Below are 23,922 nucleotides of genomic sequence, written 5' to 3' on the forward strand. Positions count from 1 at the left end.
TACAAGCTGCTTGATGAGAGGGATTGCCTGCAGTGCCAGGATGTGTCCCATTGTTTGGGTCAGCACATGGGCTGCAGACACCAGGGGTCTCTGGGCCATGCACCCATGCTGCAGCAGGCCCAATCCTGCCCTTGACAGCTCTGTACCAAGAGGCAGCACAGGCCAACCTATAACCCCTTCGAGGCTCTGGTGCTCGCCCTGTACCTGCCTGCCTGGCTCAGCTGTGTGCTGCGGGAGGATGAGGATGCTGCAGAGATGCATCTGTAACACCTGATGTGTTTGGGCTCCTCCAAGCCTACACTGCCTGTCACCCCTACATAAAATCAGAGAATTCCAGACTGGTTTGGGTTGAAGGGACCTCAAAGCTCATCCAGCTCCAATCCCTGCCACAGGCAGGAACACCTCCCACTAGAGCAGCTTGCTCCAACCCCTGTGTCCAACCTGGCCTTGAACACTGCCAGGGATGGAGCAGCCACAGCTTCTCTGGGCACCCTGTGCCAGCGCCTCAGCACCCTCACAGGGAAGAGCTTCTGCCTAATGTCTAATCTGAATGATCCCTGTTTCAGTTTGAATCCATCACCTCTTGTCCTATCAGTACATTCCTGATGAAGAGTCCCTCTCCAGCATCCTTGTAGACCCCCTTCAGATACTGGAAGGCTGCTATGAGATCTCCATGCAGCTTCTCTTCTCCAGGCTGAACAGCCCCAGTGTTCTCAGCCTGTCTCCGTACGGGAGGTGCTCCAGCCCCTGATTATCCTCGTGGCCTTCTCTGGACTTGCTCCAACAGCCATGTCCTTATGCTGAGGACACATGGAGGATGCTCAAGTTGTGGCTGCAGAGCCCAAAGCCCTGGCAGGGGATGCCGCATTCCTCAAGGATAACGAGGCCGGTACCCAAGCCGGTGTCCGGGCTGGCACGGCTGAGCCGCATGGCCGGAGCTGCTGGCTCCTGGCCCGCTGCCTGCGCCCCCGCCGGCCAGCGCCGGCCGCAGGAACCAGCGCTGGAGCCTATTTCCTTATCGCCCTCCGGCACTCACCCTCCGCGCGGCTCCCCCGCTGCTCCCGGGCCCGGGTCACGCCGGGGCTTGGCAGCGGCGCGGGGGAAGCGCATTGTGGCTGCCCACTGCGGCCCTGCGGGAGGAGAAAGCAAGGATTTCCTGGCCTGGAGCGAGTCCTTCCCGTCCCCTCCCAGCAGCTGAGCCCTGCGGCGCTGAGGGTGGGCTGCTCCCGACGGACTCTGCACTGGGAGCCAGTGGCTGCCCTGGTGCAGAGCTGCTGTGAATGTGCAGGCAAGGAGACAAGGAGAGAGCTGGGGCTCTTTGATTGACACCGTTCCCCTCCAACAAAATTCCCCCCTCCCCAGCTCTGTCCTACCCACAAGCAGAATCCTCACTAGGGCAGAGCACAGAGCTCTGTTCCCATGTCACAGAATCACAGAATCCCAAGGGTTGGAAGGGACCTCGGAAGATCATCTAGTCCAACCCCCCTGCAAGAGCAGGGTAACCTAGAGTACATCACACAGGAACTTGTCCAGGCGGGCCTTGAGTATCTCCAACGTAGGAGACTCCACAACCCCCCTGGGCAACCTGTTCCAGTGCTCTGTCACTCTTACAGTGAAGTTCTTCCTGATGTTAACGTGGAATCTCCTATGCTCCAGTTTACACCCATTGCCCCTTGTCCTATCACTGGATATCACTGAAAAAAGCCTAGCTCCATCATCCTGACACCCACCCTTTACGTATTTGTAAACACTGATGAGGTCACCCCTCAGTCTCCTCTTCTCCAAGCTAAAGAGACCCAGCTCCCTCAGCCTCTCCTCCTGACAGAGGTGTTCCACTCCCTCTGTCCCTTCCACACCCCCAGTGCTTGTGTATCTCACCTGTAATGTGCCACAGGGATGGGGATGGCGCAGAGTGGCCTCATGCCATTGTGCTTTAGGAAGGACAATTCACCCATTGCCAGCCTGGGCCCAGCAGCCATGACACATCAGTGCTGTGGGATTTGTGTCCAGTGGGCCATATGCTGCAGCTCCCTGCTTAGAGTAGGGAAACAGCAGCAGCAAACAGCCCAGGGTGACTCCCAAGGCTAAACACTCACTCATACATAGAGAGCTGGAAAATCACAGGATCACAGAACGGTTCGGGTTGGAAGGGACCTTCAAAGCTCATCGAGTCCAACCCCTTGCAGTGAGGAGAGACATCTTCAACTAGATCAGATTGATCAGAACCACATTCAAAATGGGTTATAAGAGCCCCAGCGCATAGGCACGGCCACAGTTTTCCCTCTGCAAATGCCACGTCTCCTTCCTGCAAAGGAAGAAAGTGGTCTGAGGTGAAGGCAGCTTCTGGTGCCCACCTCTCCATGGCCTCCTGCAGGCACCGCTTTTGCTTTCGTTGCAAATCGTCACCCTGGTTGATGCTGCAGTTTCTGCTGTGCTGCATCCGCATGGAGATCTGCACCTGCTGACGGGGTGTGGGGGACAAAGGGCCAATTTCCTGCTATTTTTCCATGACTCAAAGTTTCCAGCTACTGGATGCCCACAGCAGATGGGCTGCCACCCCTCTCCAGGCATGGAGCACCCCCAGCATTTGCCACCCTCCCCATAGATGGACCGGGGATGGCACCATGCTGCTCCAGTGAAGGCTTTGCCATGGCTATGTGGGGATGCTCCCCTGCTGACCCTGCCCAGCGCTCCACTCCCAGCTAAGCCCTTGGCTCCGGCTCTCTCCCAGCAGAGGTCTGGTTTCTGTCCTGCCGTCTGCTTGTCCTCCTTCACTGCAAACAGTCCCCGTTTGTTTGGCTCTCGCTGCCGGCTGGAGCCAGGGCCACGTGCCTGGCCCGCGGGTGCACAACGGCTCCTTGTTCACCGCCTCTCTCCTGCTCGCCCCTCTCCTGCTTTAGCAATTATCCCAATTAGCCCTGGCCTCTCCTTGCTACCCGGCTGCTCTGCGCATCCGCGTCATTCCTTGCTCTGGCATCGCCAGGCCAGTGGGACATGGGCACAGCGTGATGGGTGATGGCTTCCCAGGTTGTGCAAAACTGAGGTGTTTTGGATCCACGCTGTATCCCAGGGATCTCCTCAAACCTCCCTGAGGCTGGAGCAGGATGAGGAGGCTCTTCCTGAACTCCAGAGGTGCCAGGCCTGTGCCACTGGCATCTGCCACTGCTCCTTCAGATCATGCTGGTGGGTGCTGCCCGTGCTGCCCCAGCCACAAAGGGTGCTCTCCTACTCCCTCCCTGGGATCATGGGTGCCCCCAGCCAGCTTCCTGCAAGCCATGGCCCACGCATGACCACAGCCACCATCCTCCCACAGCCACCAGCTCATGTGGTTGAAGTTTCCACCCACTGACGTAGACTGGGGCTGATGTGCAGCCCTGCAGAGGGGCTTCCGCAGCACTCCCCAGCAGGGATGTGTTGTGGGGACACCTTCCCCAGTGCCCTCCTGAGCCCCTGGGGAGCTGCTGGGTCATGGAGCATTCCCGACAGCAGAGCCCAGCAGGAGGAATGAAGTCATTTATTCCTGCACCCTGGAAGTGGATTGTACATCCCCCGAGACCTGAAATCAAGGACAGGCAAAGCCCCATATCCTCTCCCTGTACCATGATCCTGAGCCATGGCCAGCCCCAGCATGTTCACTGCAGCATAGTGTCAGCACGGGCAGGCAGCTCCTGCCTGCTTTCTTCTATCAGCCCCGCACTGCAGCACGGAGGGGACACAGCGCCCCAGCAGGGTCACACCAGGCAGGGCAATGGGGGTGCCACTCCCGGGATGGCCCCGAGCTCCCCATCTCTTGCTGACAGCAGCTGCAGGCTCCCGGGGTTTGATCTTTCCCATTGGAGCAGCCTGTCTGCTCCAATCTGTGTCTGTGGTGCTGCCAAGGGACAGGAGCACCAGGCTCACACAGCCTGGCACGCAGCAGCCCTGGGCAAGCAGCCCCTGTGCTGCTGAGGAGCTTCTGCTGCCCCCAACACCCGGGTGTGGGTCAGGGTTCTGCAGAAAGCCAGGGCCTGGGTGAGCCCTGGAAAGCAGGGGGCTCCCCAGAGACCCCCTCTCCCTTGCTGGGGGACAGCCTTCATTGAGCTGGCACCCAAAACTGCACCTTCTTCCCCATCCATAGGACCACAGTGGCTCCAGAGCATCCTGGAGGATTGCATAAGTGTTCTGCACCCTGTACAGCTTCCTGTCACCCCCAGACCCGCATGTGACCCCATCAGACAGGGACATGGCTCACTGAGGTACAAATCTCTCTGGTTATCCCTGTCCTCTGCTTGGGATAAAGCACAGTCCCCAGTGGCATCCCAACAGCATTCCCAGCAGTCTGGCCATGCCGCATGCCCTTCCAGGCTGGAATGCCTGTTTCCATTCCATGGAAAGACCTCACCCCATGCTACACCATGGATGAAGCTGGCCCCAGTGTGACCTATTGCCTCCCCACAGCCTGCATGGGAGCACTGGGATGCAGCAACCCCCTTGATCCCTCTTGGTGCCTCTCCAGCCACTGGGCAGGGGCTCCTCTATGGAGAACAAGGACAGCCCACGAGTTCCTCCTGTAGCATCCCAGGACAGTTCCTAGTGCCAAATATATTGGCCAGGCCCTTGACTGACCAGGAATTTGGGAGAGGAAAGGGGAAATGAAAGCTCCAAGGCCAGATTGTGCTCTCAGCCCCAGGAAACCTCCCCACCAGCCTGTGCAGCACCCTGAGGGATGCAGCCCCCTCCCATGGACCCTCTGCCCAGGGCTCGAGAGGGTTCCCAGCTTCCACCCAAAGTGATACCAGGCAGTTCACCAGCTTCTGTACTTCCCTGTGCCTCCCCCCTGCAATCACCCATCCCCACGTCCACAGGCTGCTGCTCTACCCCCAGCTGAAGCTCTCCCCACCACAGGCGCAGAGCAGGAGATGTCTCAGGTCCTCGTGCTCAAACCACACCAAAGGAGCCGCAGCAAGTGCGGAAGCTGCTGAGCTGCAGGAAACTGATGCTGAGCTGGAGCAGGAGCTGTGCTGGGGGCAGCTCCCAGCCATCACCCACTCAGCTCCCTGGAGGGTTACAGACACGAAGGAAAACCAAAACCCCGGGGTCAGCACTTTAATGCATACAAACACAGAGTGCTTTGGGTTGGAAGGGACCTTACAGCTCATCCTGCTCCAACCCCTGCCACAGGCAGGGACACCTTCCACTGGAGCAGCTTGCTCCAAGCCCCTGTGTCCAACCTGGCCTTGAACACTGCCAGGGATGGGGCAGCCACAGCTTCTCTGGGCACCCTGTGCCAGAGCCTCAGCACCATCTCAGTCTCCCCTCGGGCAGGTTCAAGCCATTCCCCTTGGCCTGTCCCTACAGGCCCCTGTCCCAAGCCCCTCTCCAGCTTTCCTGCAGCCCCTTTAGGCACTGGAGCTGCTCTCAGGTCTCCCCTTCAGGAGCCTTCTCTTGTCCAGGCTGCCCCAGCCCAGCTCTCTCAGCCTGGCTCCAGAGCAGAGCTGCTCCAGCCCTCGCAGCATCTCCATGGCCTCCTCTGGCCTCGCTCCAACAGCTCCAGGTCCCTCTTGTGCTGCTGCCCCAGAGCTGGATCAGGGCTGCAGGGGGGGGTGTCCCATGACTCTTCTCCTGGCTAACTTCACATAACAGACCTAGGTACACCGCCACAGTGCTCCAGAAAAGAGCATTGGTTGCCCAAGCTGAGCAGAAGGGTTGACAGGACACCCAGGGAAACTTGCAGACTGCTGGGAGTGGGGATGGGAGAGCACGCAGTGCCCCCAGGTCCTGCTGGGAGCCGTAGGACAGCCACTGTGGGACAGCAGGATCCCACCACCCATGATGAGGCCATGCTCAGAGGCAGGGGTGGCAGCAGCCTGAAAAAGCTGAAATTCTGCTGCAAAACTAAACCTGTGCTTCAGAGCTGCTGCTGTAGCCAAGACAGTACCCAGGGCAGAGCAGCAGCTTGGGCACCTCAGCACCCTGGTCAGGACCCCCTTGTCCTGTGCTGACTGGTGTCTCAAAGGGCCATGCAGCCAAGGCACCTCCTCCTCCCTGACCCAGTTTGTGCCTTGCTGCTGCATCCAGGCCAGAGCAGTGCCAGGTTCCAAGCGCCAGCAGTGCCTGGCTCTGACAGGGAACCAGCAAAGAACACGCTAAATGTCATCACGATTACATCTGCCCCAGCCCAGCCAGCACCAGAGCTGCTCCTCCAGCCCTGCACGCACCCAACCTGGAGGAGAAGGGCTGTGAAGAGAGGCCATGTGCCAGCTCCGGTGCATGCTCTGGTTTCTACTGAGCTGCACATCCCTCGGGCTCTGTTAAACCCAGCATCAGCTGGGAGGGAAGGGGGAAGGTTTCTGCAGAGCTTCCATTTCTATATCTGGGCCACCATGTCCCATTTTGCTTGGGCACAAGGGGCTCTCTAAAGGACATGGGTCTTCCTTGCACCTTCAGACCCCTGAAATGTGGCTCTGGATCTTTGTGGTCACCCTTTGCCTGAGGGAGCAACCACCAGGGAGCTCCAGCTCTCCCTATTAACCCCTGGGAGCATGGCAGGACCAGGAGGGAGTTTCTAGTGGGACTGGTGTTGTGGGGTCAGCAGCAAGATGTGAAACCCTCCTTGCCTTGGGAGTCCCTGGGGCTGTGCATACACGGGGCAGGGGGAGAGGCAGCCCTCAGATGAAGAAGGGGTCTCTGATCAGAGTGGGGGCCCCCATCTGCTCTGCAGGGTCTGTAGTTGGTCCCATTCCCATAGGGCAATCCAGCCCCCAGCTCAAAGCACGGCCAGTCTATTGTCCTGGACCATCTTAGAGACCCCAGCAGGGCATCTCTAAGGCTGGAGATCCCACAACCTCTCTGAGCCCCCATCCAGTGTTTGATCCTCAAAGTGAAAAGGCTTTTCCCTATGTAACTATAGAGAAAAATTGCTGGAATTTCCCATGTCCTGGCTTGTGGCTGTTGATCCTCATCCTTTCTCTCCTGCCATGAGATCACTATGGGGACCAATACGTTTTCCATGAATGTTCTCTTCTGACAGCTGAGCAGCCCCAGGTCTGCAGGCAGGGGGCTGGTGGGGAGGGGAATGAAGGTTACCACATTCCAGAAGAGGAGATACTCTCTCTGCTCCTGTTGCCTTGATCTACCCCAGCCCATGTGTATCCCTTCTCCTCCTCCTTGTCCTCCTGCCCTCAGGGCAGCACCAGCAAGGTGGGCACCCACTTCACACCAAGGACTCCCTGCAGTGGCCATAGTATTAATGACTAAACTGAGTGAATAGTAAGAATAATGATTACACTCCTTGGCATGTGTCTGGGGTCTTGGAACATCCGTAACCTTGAAGCTGGGCAGACCACTGCGCATTAGGTCTGTCATGCCATGGAACATAACTCCCATAGTCTCAAGGTTTGTGTATGGCAGCACATGGAAGAGCCACAGGCTTTAGACACTTTTGAAGATCTGAGCATCATTTTTCTCATGGAGGAGTCTCTGTAGAGGGCTTTGAGCCTAGAAACAATCATACTCAAACCCCCATCAGTGTGCTGGGACTTGACTGCAGGAGCACCAATGGTCAGGTCCTGACCACCACCAACCCACACAGTTCTGATTCAAACAGCAACCAGAGGAACCAGCTCTGCAGCAGCTGGTTGCATCCTTAAGCAACCAACTGGCAACAACTGATTCTGTTGGTTTCTTGGCAGAGTCTTAAAGAGCATCTTTCCTCCAAAGTGATGTTTGCTTTGCCTGGGTGAGCTGCACATCCCTGGAGCTGCAGGCAGCTCCTGCAATGGGTTTGGTGGAACTGTTTGGAGATACGAGGTATGAGAACTGCCTGCTTTCCTCTCCTGCTGGTGGTGTCTGGACTGGGCTCTTGTGCGGGGTGATGCCACCTCAGCCAGGCCTGGAGGGTCTTAGCTTTGGGAGGGTGGCAATCTTGGCACTTGAGGTCCCTTCTCCTGCTGCTCCAGGAAGGAGAGACAATCACCAGGGGATGGAGCATAGAACAGTGGAGCACTGAGGGTGAAAAGACTTGATGTGGAGCATGGGTACCACAGCCCCATCTCTGCAGGGCTGGGTCACCCTGGGGTGTCACAGGAGCCAGGGCCCGGCTGCTGTGGTCCTGCTGTTGAAGCTGCTCTGTGACAAGCTGAAGATGAGCTCATATTTTTGGTGGGTGAGTTCTCTGTGTGCTGAGTGATTCACCAGCACAAAACATGAGCGTGGCAAGAACCAGGCTGGATTGTGGAAAGAGCTGGTGATGTGTGCAGGACCCAGCCAAACAAACTCTGCAATGGGAGCAGCAAGCGATAACTAGGGCCATTGTGAGTCACTGCAAAAGAACTCAGGTACTGCTGCCAGAAGCATGGACAGCAGAGTGCGATGCCAGTTGTGCTGAAGCACCAAGAGAGGAAGGAATCATCCTGTGAGAATAGGTCCTGCTCCACAGGCGTTATAAATCCAGAAAGGCAGTAAAGGCCTGAGTGTGCTCAATGACAGAACTGATGATGGCTGATGTAGATGATGAGGGAGAAATTTAAGGTCAAATTATCTCCTGGCATCACGAATCATCACAGTGGAGTTGCAGCAGAGACTGACCATAGGTGTTGTAGAATCACAGAGTGATTTGTGATGGAAGGGAACTTAAAGCTCCTCCAGCTCCAACCCCTGCCACAGGCAGGGACACCTTCCACTGGAGCAGCTTGCTCCAAGCCCCTGTGTCCAGCCTGGCCTTGAACACTGCCAGGGATGGGGCAGCCACAGCTTCTCTGGGCACCCTGTGCCAGCGCTTCAGCACCCTCCCAGGGAACAGCTTCTGCCTAAGAGCTCATCTCAGTCTCCCCTTGGGCAGGTTCAAGCCATTCCCCTTGCCCTGTCCCTACAGGCTCTTGTCCCAAGCCCCTCTCCAGCTTTCCTGCAGCCCCTTTAGGCACTGGAGCTGCTCTCAGGTCTCCCCTTCAGGAGCCTTCTGTTGTCCAGGCTGCCCCAGCCCAGCTCTCTCAGCCTAGCTCCAGAGCAGAGCTGCTCCAGCCCTCGCAGCATCTCCATGACCTCCTCCAGCCTCGCTCCAACAGCTCCAGGTCCCTCTTGTGCTGCTGCCCCAGAGCTGGATCAGGGCTGCAGGGGAGTTTCATCCATGCTAAAAAATCTCACCAGATGCCTGGCCTAGAAGAGATGACCAAACCCAGCAAGGAACGATCCTTGGGCTGGCCTGAACCTGGAATGTTGTTCCCCCCCGGGGACCTTGCAACTTCACCCACCAGCTGCCTCTGCCTGGAAATCCACCCTCCCTGTTGACAAGATTAGCAGTTGTATTTTTAATCTTCCAGTTCCTCTTACTGGATTAGGGATTTGGAAATGACTTTGCCTCTAGTCCCTCTAAGTGTAATGCTTTGATCTGCTCACCTGCTGAAAGCAGTGTGAAGCTTCTGCTGTCTGGCACCCTAACAGTGTCAACCAGGGATTCCCTTAATCCTCCCCATCCTCCCTGGGTCAGGTTTTGCTTACTTCTCTGCTAACGCTCCTGAGTGCAGATAGGAAAAACCAATACATTATACTTGAACTCACAAAGCAAAGGAAATTGCAGGAAGTGAGTGAGCAAAGACCAATTTGTGTTATTAATTCAGAGGCATCCCCATGCTGACCCAGCTGCCCGGTGTCTTTGTGCTGCTGTGCCCTGAGTTAGGCAACAGCTCTATTTAAAAGTAATCATAAATTATATCAGGCACCTTTTCTGCTGAACAAGAGTGTTTGTGCCCAGGCACTGGGGATCTTCATGGTGCCCCAATGGCTCTGCTCAGCTCTACATGTGCTCACTGGTGACATTGGGCACTCCTCATCTCAGCACAGCAGCACTTCTCAGCCTCTCCTCCACTTACCCAGGTACATGTGCAGCATCTGCAGCCCAAGCCAAGGCCTGGAACTCCTTTTTTCCTAGAGCTTTTGTTAGGCTTTATGGGGTCCTTGAAGTCAAGTGCCAAAGGTTAAGTCTTGTGCAAGGGAAGCTTTGGCCCCAAGTTTTAGTGCCAGTGTGTGAGTGCTCAAGAAGATTTGAGGCCAGAGGAGGCCATGGAGGTGCCGCGAGGGCTGGAGCAGCTCTGCTCTGGAGCCAGGCTGAGAGAGCTGGGCTGGGGCAGCCTCGACAAGAGAAGGCTTCTGAAGGGGAGATGTGAGAGCAGCTCCAGTGCCTAAAGGGGCTGCAGGAAGGCTGGAGAGGGGCTTGGGTCAAGGGCCTGTAGGGACAGGCCAAGGGGAATGGCTTGAACCTGCCCGAGGGGAGACTGAGATGAGCTGTTAGGCAGAAGCTGTTCCCTGGGAGGGTGCTGAGGCGCTGGCACAGGGTGCCCAGAGAAGCTGTGGCTGCCCCATCCCTGGCAGTGTTCAAGGCCAGGTTGGACACAGGGGCTTGGAGCAAGCTGCTCCAGTGGAAGGGGTCCCTGCCTGTGGCAGGGGTTCGAGCTGGAGGAGCTTTAAGGTCCCTTCCACAACAAACCATTCCATGATTCTATGGTTTTATGAAGTACAGACCAGGAGTCACCCTCCCAGGATACAATGTGGGGTGTCCCAACCTTTATGCTTATGTCTGCCAGTGGCAATGAAGGTTCTCAAACCAGGAAGCCACGGCAATGTAGGATGCTTCCTTGTCGGTGCTCTCCAGGGACCTGAGAGCAGTGCTGTGACGCAGTGGTGTTGTGACCCCACACACACGCCATGCTGAGCCCACCACATCCCTAGGGACCTGTAAGACCCTGTGCTCGGCTCCCCCTCCCTGGAGCTCAGCAGGGACTGGGATGCTTGATCAGGTTTTGTCCTCAGTATAGAGGGAGCCCCTCTGCTCTGCTCCCACAGGGGTGGCTGTGGGTCAGGCTCGGGAGCAGACATGGGTTTAGGGGTCCCTTGGGACACAGAGGATTCAGCATCAAGAAAAAGTGGTGCTGGGGGAGGGGGGATGCATCCCTCGTTTTGCAGCTTTTCCTCAGCCCCAAAAGCTTGGGGGTGCTGGTGATGGCCCCTTTCCCCCTTCCCCCTGCTCCCCGGTGCTGACCCCCAGCCGCTGCCACCGGAGCAGCATCGCTCATCGCCCCCCACTCCCAGCCCGCACCGCGGAGCCATTTCCAGCGGCGGCGGCGGCTGCTGAGTCACTGCGGGCCCCGCGGACCCCGCGCGGGGCCCGGCCGGGGGTGCAGGGGGGAGCGGCGGGGAGCGGAGCGGGGCGGGGGTGCGGGGCGGGGTGCGGGTGCGGGGCGGCGGGGCCCGGCGCTGCTGAGCGAGGGAAATGTGAGCCGGCTGCACCACTGCGGCGGCACTGCGGGAGCCGGCGGCAGCGGAGCGGGAGCGCGCAGGCAGCGCCCGCTCCCGCGAGCCCCGGGGACAGCGGGGACGGAGCCCGCCCGCCCGGCGGCACCTGCCGGAGGGGAAAGCGGGGTCCGCAAGCTGCAGCCCCCCCTCCCCGTCCCCGGACGGCAGCGGTGTTGCATCAGCCCCGAGCGGAGCGGCGGCTCCACGGCCGGAGGAGGCGGTGGGAGCCGGGGAAGGGAGAGCGGAGCCCGGGCCGGGCGGGAGGTGCCTCCCCGGCGCTACCTGCCGCCTCCCCCCCCGCTCCCGCAGCGCGTCCCCGCGGAGCATCCGGAGCAGGCGGGAGCCGGGCGCCGCCAGCGCTGCCTTTGTGCCCCGTACCGGACCCCCCCGCGCCGCCGGGGAAGCTGCTGGAGGAGGCTGCCGGGTCGTGGGAAGCAGCGGCGGTGGAGACCCGTGGGCATCCTCGGGGAGCAGCGGCTGCATCCCTCTGCCTTTCAGATAACCTTTAGCTGCTTGGGCCTCTGAGCCTCTGCCGAGGACGGAGCGCGGGTCCGGAGGCTAAACTGGGGGCACTGCGGCCCCGGGACCCCTGTCCGAAGCGCGGCGGGGCAATGCAGGTAACGACTGGCAGCCACCGGTGCTTTTGGCCGAGGCTGCCCCGGGGGGCATCACCCTGCGGGCGCGCAGGCGCGGGCGTGAGGCCGTGTGCGGGTGTGCGGGACTGCACATGTGTGCACATGTGTGTGCACCGCTGGGCCGAGCGTGGGGCTGCGGGGGGTGCTGCGTCTTTTGGGCTGCTGGGAAGGGCCGCGTCCCCGCAGGGGTGAGGGGGATGCGGGGTACGCTGTGGGGCTGCACCGGGGCTGTGCATGAAGGGGTGTGACGGTGCGAGTGCGCAGGGATCACCGTGCCCATCGTCGGTGCGCTGCGGGTGAGTGTCTGCGTGAGACCTGCGGGCAGAGAGCGGGGCGCCGGGGGGAGGGTTTTGAGCTTCTCGTGGGGTGCTGGATGTGGGGTGCAAGGTGTGGGGGACGCAGGTTGCGAGGCCTCCCTCCACAGGGACACTTGCAGGACCCGAGTGCTGCCAGGGCATAGCTCCGGGGGACAGCCGCGCTGGGGTCGGGCAGGGATCCAGCCCCCCATGGTGCTCAGACATCCAGGGTTGATTCCCCCATGGCCTCTTGCCATCCCCAAGGGCTGCTGCTGCAAACAGATGGCCCCCTCGGGCCCCCTCCGTCAGGCCTGGCAGGGCTCTGCGGGAGCAGGCATCCCTCTAACAGGATTTGTGGCGTGATGGAGGAGAGCGAGCGCCTTCGCCCTTCTCGGAGGAGAGACAGGCTGTCGCCAGGGCTGCTGAGGCAGAAAATGGCCACGGGCTGGCTGCCTGTCCCCCATCTTCTGCCCCCAAACGTGGCCTGTCCTCTCCAGCAGTCCCGGGACAAGGGCAGGGAGCTGGGAAGGGGGAGAGGAAGCTGGAGGGAGGGATAATAGCAGGGACAGATCAGGAGCAAGCGATGGAGGTAAAAATAGATCCACTGAGCAGAGGAGGGGCTAAACGTGAGAGAAAACCCTGAGCAGAGGCAAGTCTGGGGGGAGCCTCCCCCGGAGGGGCCCTGCATGCCAGTGGGGCACAGAGTGACCATCCTTCCTGCCCCAGGGCAGAGGGGGGACCTGGGACCCTGCACTCAGGGCCTCTGAGGAGACGCCTGGGGGGAAATTCCTGCCTGCTCCCACTTCCACCAGCCCAAACATGCGGGTGGATGGACAGGACCTGCAGGGAGCAATTGCCAAATTGCTGGGATGCAGGCGGGCACGCATCCCGAGGGAGCACTGGCAGCCGGCAGATCCCTGAAGAGCCTTGGATCCAACCCCCTCTCACTTTCATTTCCAGCAAGCAGGAAGCTGAGCTGGGCCCAGAGGTGCCAGGGGTGGACGGGACGAGGCAGCAGCACAGGTGAGCTGCCCCCCAGCGTGGGATGCTCCCAGAGCCCCTGCCCTACGAGACCTGCAGCTGAGGGCAAGCAGGAGAGCTGGGAAGTCAGAGCAAAGGAATTTGCAAACACATTCTTCAGCACCACGAGGATCCCACGGCACGTAAACAGGAATTAAAGGCCCAGCAGAGGCGGGGGCTGGGGCAAGGCGGGGGCTGCCTCCGGTTCCTGCAGGACCCCCCCAATACACCTGCCCTGAGCAGCACCCCATGCCACGGACCCAAATTTAGTGCTCCCAACTGCAGCTGATCCAGCGTGGGAAGTGCCAGTGGAGGCAAAGCGGGGGCTGCCGAGTGACGGCTAGTGTCACATTAACATCCCAGCGAGGCGCTGTGGGGAGCTGATGCTTTGATCGCCTGCCCAAGAGCATCCTCCAAGGCAGGCAGGATGCTGCTGTGAGCCCTGCTTGTCCCTGCCCACCCCGGCCTCGGCCTCGCACCCTCAGGGCTGGCCGCAGAAGAGGAGTGCGGGGCCCGCCGGCACTGCCCCTCATCCCCAGGATGTTCTCCCGCGCCAGCGGCTGCTCCCTGTGCTCCTGCTCTGCAGCCAGACCGAGATTGAAAGCTCATCAGGCTACCGGCATGTTTTAGCCTCATGCAGGCATCCCTCAGAGACCCCAGAGCAGTGGACAGTAATGTGAAAACGATACTCATGTCGTGTCTGAAAGGGCAACAGGTCATCATTAAGATGGAGGCAATGAAAATCATCCACCCAGAGAAGTTTTCGGAGCTGCAGGCCTCGCAGCCACGCTATGCACCAGCCCCGCGCCGGGAGCCGCCTCTCGTGGCCAAGCGCGCGTGGCCCTCCGAGTCTGAGATCATCGTCAACCAGGCGTGCGGGGACATCCCTGCCTTGGATGCCACCCCCGGGCCCCTGCCGCTGCCCCGGACTCCCCCCCTGCCGCGGCGAGAGCGCGGGTACCAGAGCCAGCGGAAGGGCAGCTCTGAGGTCTGCTACCACCGGCAGCCACCGTCAGACGAGGTGATCGTCAACCAATATGTGCTGCATCCCTCGACACCCTGCGAGCCCCTTGAGTGCCCCACCTGCGGCCACATGTACAACTTCACCAACAAGCGGCCCCGCATCCTGTCCTGCCTGCACTCGGTGTGCGAGGAGTGCCTGCAGATCCTCTACGAGTCCTGCCCCAAGTACAAGTTCATCTCTTGCCCCACCTGCAAGCGGGAGACCGTCCTCTTCACCGACTATGGGCTGGCGGCTCTGGCCGTCAACACCAGTATCCTCAACAGACTGCCGGCCGAGGCGCTGGCCGCCAACCCCGTCCAGTGGAGCAGCGACACCGACCGCAGCTGCTACCAGACCTTCCGCCAGTACTGCGGGGCTGCCTGTACCTGCCACATTCGAAACCCGCTGTCTTCCTGCACCATCATGTGAGCCCTGCGCCCCTGCCCGCGCCGCCGGGTGGGAGAGGACAGCACAGTGCCGCGGCCAGGCCCCAGCCCCTTCTTTACTGATGGCACAGCCCAGCAGATGCTCTGATGCTCACCATAGCTGAAGATGTGGGACCGCCATCCTTGCCAGCATTTGGGTGGGGGGCAATGGGGATGCTGGGACCTGGCAGCAGCCCCCCACACCCCAGTGGTGCCCGGGTAGAGGGACACTGGGATGGGGAGCACATCTACCAGTGCATCCAGGGGCTCCATTTCCCCTGGTCCTGTGACAAGTGTTCCCACTGTGCATCGAGCATCTCACTGTGCTCCTTCCCCAGCCGCCTTCTCCCTCCTCTCTCCCTGTGGCTCCTAAGAGTGGACGCTGGATCCCAGCCAGAGTAACACCCTCCCCATTGCCCCACACAAGGAGGTGCACGGTGCCACGCTGGGTCACCTGCACAGCACAGGAGGTGAGGACAGGTCCCTGCTATATTGTCCCCCCCACACCCTGTAAGTTATTTGCCAAAGCTTTCATCTCAGCGGCCAAGGCGCCGCGCACCCGAGTCGTTGTAGCCATGCCAAGCGCCGCACCGGCCCCTCGGTTGCCAGCAGACACGCGGCCCATTTCCTCCACAGGCCCTTGAGGAAAGCTCCACTTTATCCTCATTTTGGAGGATTCTTGTTTTTTCCCCATCCATCCCCGGCTGCCCCATCCCAGGCCACTGCACACTCACAAAGGCATTGAGCCGTGGCTGTTCTCTGCTCCTCTGCACTGATGCCCCATGGGATGGCCCAGGGGGGTGGCTCAGGGTCTTGTTCCCCAAGTTGCTGGCTCCAGCGAGGGGATTTGGCTGGGCAGGGGGGCTGAGATCTGGCTCCTGCCCATGGTCCCTTCCCCAGAGCAGCACCTCTGCTCTGTCCCCTGTGCGAAGGGGCTGGCAGGGCAGCAGGCCCCTGGGCACAGTCTTGCTCCTTCCAGGCACCTGGAGGTGCAGATTTGCTGCCAACAAAGCAAAAAAGAATTAAAGAAAAAGCCATAATTTATGGGTGTTCCTGCGGGGCCAAGCACCGTGACCTGGCACCAGGGGCATTGGGGCTGGGCAGCCAAAGGGGCCCTGCAGAGCCCCCATAGCATCAGCTCCCAGCACTGTCTGAAGCCCAACATCCACCCAGGGAGCAGGGCTGGACTGACCCCCCCCCCCCGCCCACCCTGAGGGCCAGGACGATGCCTTCAGTGCAGCCCCAGGTACCACTCGCTGCCGGTGCAGAACAGGGCCGATCCCGATTCCGTGTTGCTCTGCCAATGCCTCCCGCTGCTGGTTGTGATGATGATCATGTTTTATACCCGGCCTTGATCTAACCCCATCAGTCTCCCCAATAAAGATTATATTGGAAAGAATGGCAAGCAGTGTCTTGAGGGGCACATGGCTGTGGGCAGGAGAAGGGCTGCACAAGGCTTGGTCTATGTGGTGAGTTGGGGGAGAGATCATAGAACCACAGAGCGGTTTGTGTTGGAAGGGACCTCAGAGCTCCTCCAGCTCCAACCCCTGCCACGGGCAGGGACCCCTTCCACTGGAGCAGCTGCTCCAAGCCCCTGTGTCCAAACTGGCCTTGAACACTGCCAGGGATGGGGCAGCCACAGCTTCTCTGGGCACCCTGTGCCAGCGCCTCAGCACCCTCCCAGGGAAGAGCTTCTGCCTAAGAGCTCATCTCAGTCTCCCTTTGGGCAGGTTCAAGCCATTCCCCTTGGCCTGTCCCTACGAGCCCAGAGGATATCGTGTGGAGATACCCAGAGCAAGTGCTTTCTGCTGGACTGACTTCTTCTCCCACTTGGCTCTCAGTTCTGTTGTGATTGTGTCCCCTTCTTGCCTGGTCCCTGGTCCCACTGCACGTGGCTGGGCATCACGGTGTACCTCGCCCACTCTGTCAAGCAGACCCCAACCACACCAAGGGCTCTTGAATACCCATTGATGGCCCATTCCTCCAGGAATGATGAGGTGAATGGCAGATGAATTTCCGTGCTGGCCAAGTGTCACCCACTGATGAAGTGAGCTGGGTAGGGACACAGGCAGCACTGTCACTCCATCCCCAGAGGCACACAGGGAGCACCCAGAGCCTGGCATACACCGGGCATCATTGGCAACATGCACTGGGGGGGCACCTGCTGCCTGCAGCCCTCCGGCTGGGAGAGGCAAGCACAGAAACAGCCAGGAGGAAGCTCTGGGTGCACCAAGGGCTGTGAGCTGTGCATGCAGGCTGGCACATGCACACGTGTGCACATGCATGTGCACTGTGGAGTGTGTGTGTGTGCACGCTGAGGTTTCAGTGCAGGCACAGCCCCACCACCCAGTGCTCACCCTGAATTCCTCTGGAGCAGCTGCTCTCCCTGCCCTCTGCTATGGGCCACTGTGAAGGAGCACTGGTGCTTCCCGGCTCATGGCTGAGACCCAAGGGGGAGTCCCATCCCTGGGGTGCTGGCAGCTGCAGACTCCTTGTCCTCGGGTGCTGGTTCCCCCCCAAGGGGGGATTTTATGTCTGGAAAACAAACCCACATCCCAATGCAAGGGTGCTGAATCACAGCATCAATAATGCAGCCGGTGCCATCCCTGGTCCTGAGCATGTTGTGTCCGTGACCTGGCTCCTCATGTCTGCACCCACATCTCCCCCATCCTCCATGGATGTGGGGGGCACACACAAAGCTCTGGCCACAGAGCAAGGGGCTCCTGATGTTCACAGCTTCCCCACAGTGAGCCCTATCATGTGGCTGCTGGGGAAGCTGGGGCAGCCCCAGTCCAGGATGTCCATTGCCATCACCCCAAAGGCTCATCCTGACTCCAGGATGCGCATCTCCATCTGTGGTGCCCTAAAGACACTGCTGCAATGGGTCAGCCAGGGCAAGGGTGGCAGCAATTTTGCCCTCAAAGTAGGAATTTACCCTTTTTATTACATAAGATGGAGGGTACAGTGTGTCCTTCCCCCTCCCCCCTGGTACCTCTTGGGCACAGAGTAAATTTAAAAGTGCTAATTTGATTTTGAGTTGCAATTAAGGAAAAAAATGGGATCTTTCAGGAGTCAGGGCTGAGTGACAGCCCATTTCTCCAGCCCTATTAACCTCAAATGAGCACTCGCTGGCAGAGGGGCCTGGGTGTGCTGCAGGAGATAGGGACAGGACACGGTGCCAGCACTCACACCATGGCTGCAGGTGAACTCAAAGTCTGCCAAAGTCACTCTGGCATCACAAGCCCTGAAATACTCCCATGGCCGCTGCAGGAGCAGGTTTGGCCATGTGTGAGCAAAGATGCTCCCAGATGTTCCCAGATGAGCTGGTTGTAAAATCTAATCACAAATGCACAGAATCCCAGCCTGGTTTGGATTGAAGGGACCTTAAAGCTCCTCCAGCTCCAACCCCTGCCACGGGCAGGGACACCTTCCACTGGAGCAGCTTGCTCCAAGCCCCTGTGTCCAACCTGGCCTTGGATGCTGCCAGGCTGGGATGAAGCTCTGGGCTCTCCCAGTGTCCAGGTTGGTCCATGATGGGAGAGGGGATTTGGGGGGTGAAATGGCTCCTGGGAATGAGTCTTCCCAAACACCCTCATTTTAGATGTGGGAAGTGCCAGGAACAGGCAGGTCTCTGCTGGTTTGGGGTCTGCCTTTGGCACACGTGCAGGGATGATGCTTCCCAGCCACTCTTCCCCAGCTCAGCTCCCAAGGCCGGTCCCCACTCTTCCAGCCCTACCAGTCCCCATTCTGCCCCTCCAGCCCACAGGAGGCTGTACAACGGCACATGTTGGTTCAGAGACTGGGGATGCTTGGCCCCAGTGCTGGGCTGGGCTGGGCTGTGGCCAAGCACCAGGGCTGTGCCCTCCTTGGGACAGGCAGCCTTGAAACCTCAGCCAGGGCAGTCACGCACTAGAAACAGCCGTTTTGAGCCAAGAGGAAGCTGCTGCAACGGCCTCTGCCAGCAGCAGCCTTTCACAATGAGGTGCAATCCCACAGTGAGAAGATGATGGAGCATGGCACAGAGCCTGAGAGGCTGAAGGTCTCCAGGGCAACACTGGCCAGCAGCTGGGGAGGGACTGCAGAGTGCACCAACACCTGCTGGGCTCACTCCCAGCTCCATGTTCCAAGCTGGATTCTGGTGCAGAAATTGCTCCCAGTATCCCACCATTTCCATGTCATCCCTCTGCACTCACTTGCATGGGTGCAGGATGATGACAGCACTGGTGTGGCCCCAGCATAGCAGTCGAGGGGGAGATGCTGCTGTTTGGGGTGGGAATGCCCCTGACCAGAGCTGGATGGAAACCTGACACCCCATACCCTGACCCCCAACCCTTGCCTACCCAAGTGGCTGAGACCGGGCACACTCCATGCATGCCAGGGGCTGGCTCTACTGCTGCCAGCTGGGCACAGCTGGACACCCGGGATGCAGGCACAGGACACAGGGCTCCAGCAGGAGATACAGCCCCAAAGAGCCCTGAGTGGGCAGGTCCCTGCAGGGATTGGGACCAATGCCACCAGTCTGGGGACACCACATCACCCTCGTATGCCAGCACCTGGGAGATGGGATGAAGCATTTGGGAGGCAATGGCACATCAGGGGCTTCTGTGGGGTGTCAGGGGAGGGCTGTGAGGGCCACTGGGGCAGATGGGGTGGTTTTGGGGGCTGTGGTTGAGTCTGTGCTGGGAGGGAGAGGGCTCCACACTGAAATGGAGCAATTGAGGTGCAGCAAAGAAGGGCTGGGGGACTGGTGAGGAGGTGGATGAGGGCTGCACAGGGGTGCGTGTGGTGAGGCTGGGGTGCAGGAGCTGCAGGAGGGTGATGGGGGCTGCAGCAGGGTGTGCACAGGGTGCATGTGGCTGCTGGGGGGGGGGGGGGGGGGGGGGTCGTGGTGCTCAGTGGGGGTACAAGGGGACTGTGAGGGACCAGAGGGTGCATGTGTGGGGCTCTGGGGATGCTGTGCCAGCGGACGTGCCCTGCAGTCAGAGACCTGCTGTGGCTCTGGGCATCTGCTGTAGGCTGCAGCTCTCGGTGTTGGTGCTGCTGCTGCTCACGGTGCCAGTGCCGCTCATAATGCTGGTGCCTCTCTGCACATTAAATATAACCAAGTCCTTGCTAGCAGACACTGCACCCAGGCTGCTGTGCACCCAGGAAGCTGTGGCAGCACCCCTGGGCTCTGCATCACCAGTGGTGGTGGTCTGACACCACAGCCCCCCAGGGACCCCATCCCTGGGGAATTTGGGTGTCCTCCAGCTTCCAGCCCCAAGAGGAGCCGGCAGCCAGGTGCTGGAGAGTTCATCGTGCTCCATCGTGTCCCTGCGGGCACAGCTCTGGCCTGGTTTGCCCAAAAGCCCACAATACCCCCATGTAATGTAGAGCAGGTCACAGGCCAGGCCTCCCATGTGGTGGCAGGGCCCCCCCTCCCCGGGTGTCTGAGCCCCCCCCCCAGCTCCATCGAGCTGAAAATGCCCCTGACCAGGGCTGAGCTGGGGCTTCTCCTGATGGAGCTGCTCCACTTGGTATAAATAAGTACTCCTCAGTGCCATGGGGGCCGGGGGGGACCTGACTGCAGCCGCCTCCCAGCATGGCCTGTTTTGGGGTGCCCTGCTCCTACCTCCGGCACCTCGGCTCTTGCTGGAGCAGCACATGGCAGAGCTGATGCTATGAGTGCCCCAGCAGAGCCCATGGCCCAGACCTCTGCCCCCACAGGCACCAGAGCTCCCAAAGGGCTGTGCAGGCAGGGGAGCAGCTGCTGGCTCCCCACCTTTGCTGGAGGAAGGGGAAGGGAAGGGGGATGTGGGGTACCCCACGGTCCCCCCCGGCCACAGCCCTGGGAGGTGCCCACAGCATGTTTCCGGGGGAGAAGGGCAAAGCTAGGACATGCAGCTGGTTGCACAACCCCAGCATGGCTGGGCAGGACAGGGCACAGCAGAGCCAGGCACAGGGAGGAGGGACAGCACAGGGGGGTGATTCAGTACAGGATCTCTGTTGGGCTTTGCAGGGCACCAAAGGGGGCCTGGTGGTGATCAATGAGCAGCACAGCCCAGGCTGTGAAGATGAGTGCCAGCACTGCAGGGACTGACCCCTCCATGGGATCTTGGGGCTCTGACATCTCCCTGCTACCCACCACCAGCCCAAAGATGGCAGAAAGCCTGGAGCTGTCCCTGTTCCCATCCCCTCAGGGTGTAAGTGCCCCCAACAAGTACCTGCCAGGCCTGTGCTCTGCAGTGTGTTGAGGAACAAGGGTGCAGAAGGGCTGTGGCCTGCGCATCACCTGGCTGGGACAGTGCCCCAGCTGCAAGCAAGCAGCAGAGCCCACATCCTGCTCACCTCTGTGATATTCCTGCCTCCCAGCAGCCGCAGTGCCCACTGGAGCTGGCTGCCAGCACCAAGCTGTGTTTGCTCTCTTATCGCCAGGAAGAACAAGGCACGAGCACGGGCTGGCACCACTCAGCAGCCTGGGAGGTGCCGTGGTGGGGGCAGCACCTTCTCACGGGGTGGCTGGAGACCACTGGCTGTCCCCATCCCCTCCTTGTGTCACTGCAGGGCCCCAAAGGGACACGCTCAACCTGGACCGAGCACAGCCATGATACAAATGCCAGTTATATTTCCAGTCCATGATGGGGAAGCCAAGTCCATCCGTCCCAACACAGGCAGTGCAGCCCCTGGCACAGCCCCCATGGGGCACAGCCCTGCTCTGCCTGCAGAGCCCCTCTGGTTCCCAGCCCATGCCAAGGATGCGCCCTCCTGCTCCATCCACCCCTTCACTGCTGCAGTGTTGTGTCACCTGGTGCCTGGTGGGATGCAGGTGATGGCCAGCTCCAGGATCACCTCCCTCGGCTGCCCGCTCCACCTCCGCTGCTGCCTCAACCGCCCTGGGCTCACTGGCAGCGCAGGGTATCCCGGGCGTCTGGGTTCACAGGTGTGCTCCCACCCTGGCATCTTCACCCCAGGGGCGAAGCAGGAGCAGTGCTCCTCTTCTCCCCACGCACGGCCCATGGAGGCTTATTTGTCGAGGATGAGGAAGAGCAGCACCATCAGGAGGACGGGGAGGAAGACGAGGAGCAGGCTGAGCATCTCCGCAGCCAGCAGCAACAGCAGCAGCAGGAGGTAGCAGCAGCGGCAGCGACGCTCGAGCCGCGCCAGCGCACGGATGAGGCAGGGTGGGTAGCGGATGCAGGGCAGGCACCCGAACATGCGGCTGGTGTGGAAGCGCACATGGAAGCGATGCTCCAGGGCACCGGCAAGGCCCGGGCGCCGCGGTGGCAGGGCAGGGGGCCGGGGGCTGACCAGGGGCCCCGGGGAGCCAGGCTGGGCATGCAGCAGGAGCAGCTCCTCCTGCAGTTTGCAGATCTCCCACTCCAGCATGGGCGTCTTCTGGCGGCAGATGGGGCAGCACACGCGGCCAAACTCGGCGCTGGCAGCCGTGTCCATGATGGCGCGCAGGCAGGCACGGCACAGCCCGTGGTTGCAGTTGAGCAGCGCCGGTTTGTGCCGTTGCTCATCGTAGGGCTCTGTGCAGATGGGGCACTCGTCCTCGCCACCCGCCAGCATGTGGCACGGCTCTGCTGCCACCACCTCATCACTCGATGTCTGCTTTTTCTCAATGGAGAGGCTCAGGATGGAGCTGGAGTCAGTTTCCAGATTGGGGGAGCCTCTCCATGATGCTGAGCTCTCCCCATGGGGCAGGACAGGGCTGGCAGCAGCAGGAGGGTCATGCCCCGCAGGCAGGGTGGCAGTGTGGGCAGGCGGCTCAGCGTGCCTGGGCAGGAGAGGCTCCATTGCATCCTGCACCGACGGCAGGTTCCAGTGTCCCCAGGCAGTGGTGGGAGCCTCTCCGCAGAGCTGGGGTAGATTCTGGGGACCCTCCAAGCCCTCAGTCTCGCTTTGCTGCCCAGAGCAGCATTCCCCTGCTGCCTGCATCAGCTGTGGGCCAGGCTCTGCCCCCTCACCTGCTGCTGGCTCCATGGGGACAGCCATTAAAGCAGGCACCCCCTTACCAACACCCGCTGGGCCCCCCCCCCGGGCTGGGTGTGGGCTGTGGGTGCTGCTCCAGGGCAGAACGTGGCCTTCAGCACGGCTGCCATGAGGGTTCAAGGGTAGCGGCATCTGCACTGAGTCCTGTCATCCCTCTGGCACGATTTGGGGCTCCCTCCCAGACCGACAGGTCAGGACCCCCCAAAGCAGGCTGTGCGCCCATCACCCTCACCGACAGGCCACTCCGAGAGCTGAGATGATCGTGAGCATCCAAAAGTCACTTCCTCCTCCTCCTCCTCTTCCTCTTCCTGCCCAGCGCTGATGCAGAACTGCCCCGCCACAGTCTGAAGAAGGCAATGAGCTGGGTGCTGCCGTGGTGCCAGCTCGGGGCGCAGGAGCTGCCCTGGGCCAGGCAGGGCTGGGGCTGGCTCCTGGCTCTGACCAGTCTGGTTTGTCAGCTTCTGGAATCGGCTCAAATGCAGGCAGCCCGGGGCAGGCGGCCATGCCCGCGCCAATCAGCTCCCACAGCAGCCGGGGAGGAGCTGGGCCCACGGCCGCCTCTCCTCCTCGCCCAGCACAAATGGAGCCACCTCTGTGGCCACTGCCCCCCATACAACTGCCCGTGGGCACTGCCCCAGCCAGCCCCCGGCTCCCATCCCAGCCAGCTCCCCAGCATGGGCCCTGTGCTACCCCAGACAAGCTCCCCAGCTCCAATCCCAGTCCCTCAGCTCGTCCCTGCCCTGGACCACCTTGCCCCATGAGGAGGCTGCAGGGTTTGGAAGGAAGGATGTAGGTTGGACAGCATCCCATGCTAGGGGATGGTGTCACCAGCAAAATGACTGCCATGCAGCAGCTCTGTGCTGGCCCTGGGGCATGGGGATACACAGTCCAGCCCAAGTCTGCAAGTGCAGCAGCTCCTCACAGCGAAGGGCTCTCCTTGGTGAGACCCAAAAATTGCCCTGCTTCTGCTCCCCGCAGTGCTCATTGCTCAGCTCCCGCAATGCCCCTGGGCAACGCTCACCATCACCCCAGATCCAGTGTGTGGGATGGCGGCTGGGTCACAGGCATGGTGTGGCATCACTGTCCCTTCCTGTCCCAGCCTGATCCAGGATTGTCCCCAGCTGATTCATGTCCTAGGCCCTAATTACTATTTACACAGTGGCACCAAGTTAACTGAACTGGGGTAGGAAGGTGGTGGCACTGGCCCCACTGGGGCAGTGGCACAGTCATCATGGAGCACAGCCCAAGGTTGCCAGGGAACTAGGCTGGAAGCAGCTCCAGAATGGGCCAGAGGATGGGTTCAG

At 60.5% G+C, this 23,922-nt stretch overlaps 1 protein-coding gene across 2 annotated transcripts; it reads left to right on the forward strand.

Annotated features, from left to right (window-relative positions):
• Positions 1-11,281: 11,281 nt before the first annotated feature.
• RNF208 (ring finger protein 208) lies at positions 11,282-16,040 on the forward strand. Of its 2 annotated transcripts, none has more exons than XM_034067909.1 (2): positions 11,282-11,882; positions 13,157-16,040. In XM_034067909.1, the coding sequence occupies exon 2, from the start codon at positions 13,851-13,853 to the stop codon at positions 14,646-14,648; it is 798 nt and encodes a 265-aa protein (XP_033923800.1). In that variant the 5' UTR covers positions 11,282-11,882; positions 13,157-13,850; the 3' UTR covers positions 14,649-16,040. The 2 variants fall into 2 exon arrangements, with proteins under 2 accessions (XP_033923800.1, XP_033923801.1); XM_034067910.1 differs by lacking the exon at positions 11,282-11,882 and adding an exon at positions 11,900-12,196.
• Positions 16,041-23,922: the final 7,882 nt, after the last annotated feature.

This window comes from Melopsittacus undulatus, chromosome 11 (assembly GCF_012275295.1).
Source record: "Melopsittacus undulatus isolate bMelUnd1 chromosome 11, bMelUnd1.mat.Z, whole genome shotgun sequence".
NCBI lineage: Eukaryota > Metazoa > Chordata > Aves > Psittaciformes > Psittaculidae > Melopsittacus > Melopsittacus undulatus.

Bases quoted from the DNA above. Each gene is read 5' to 3' on its own strand.
- RNF208 (XM_034067909.1), top strand. From the start codon at position 13,851: ATGCAGGCATCCCTCAGAGACCCCAGAGCAGTGGACAGTAATGTGAAA.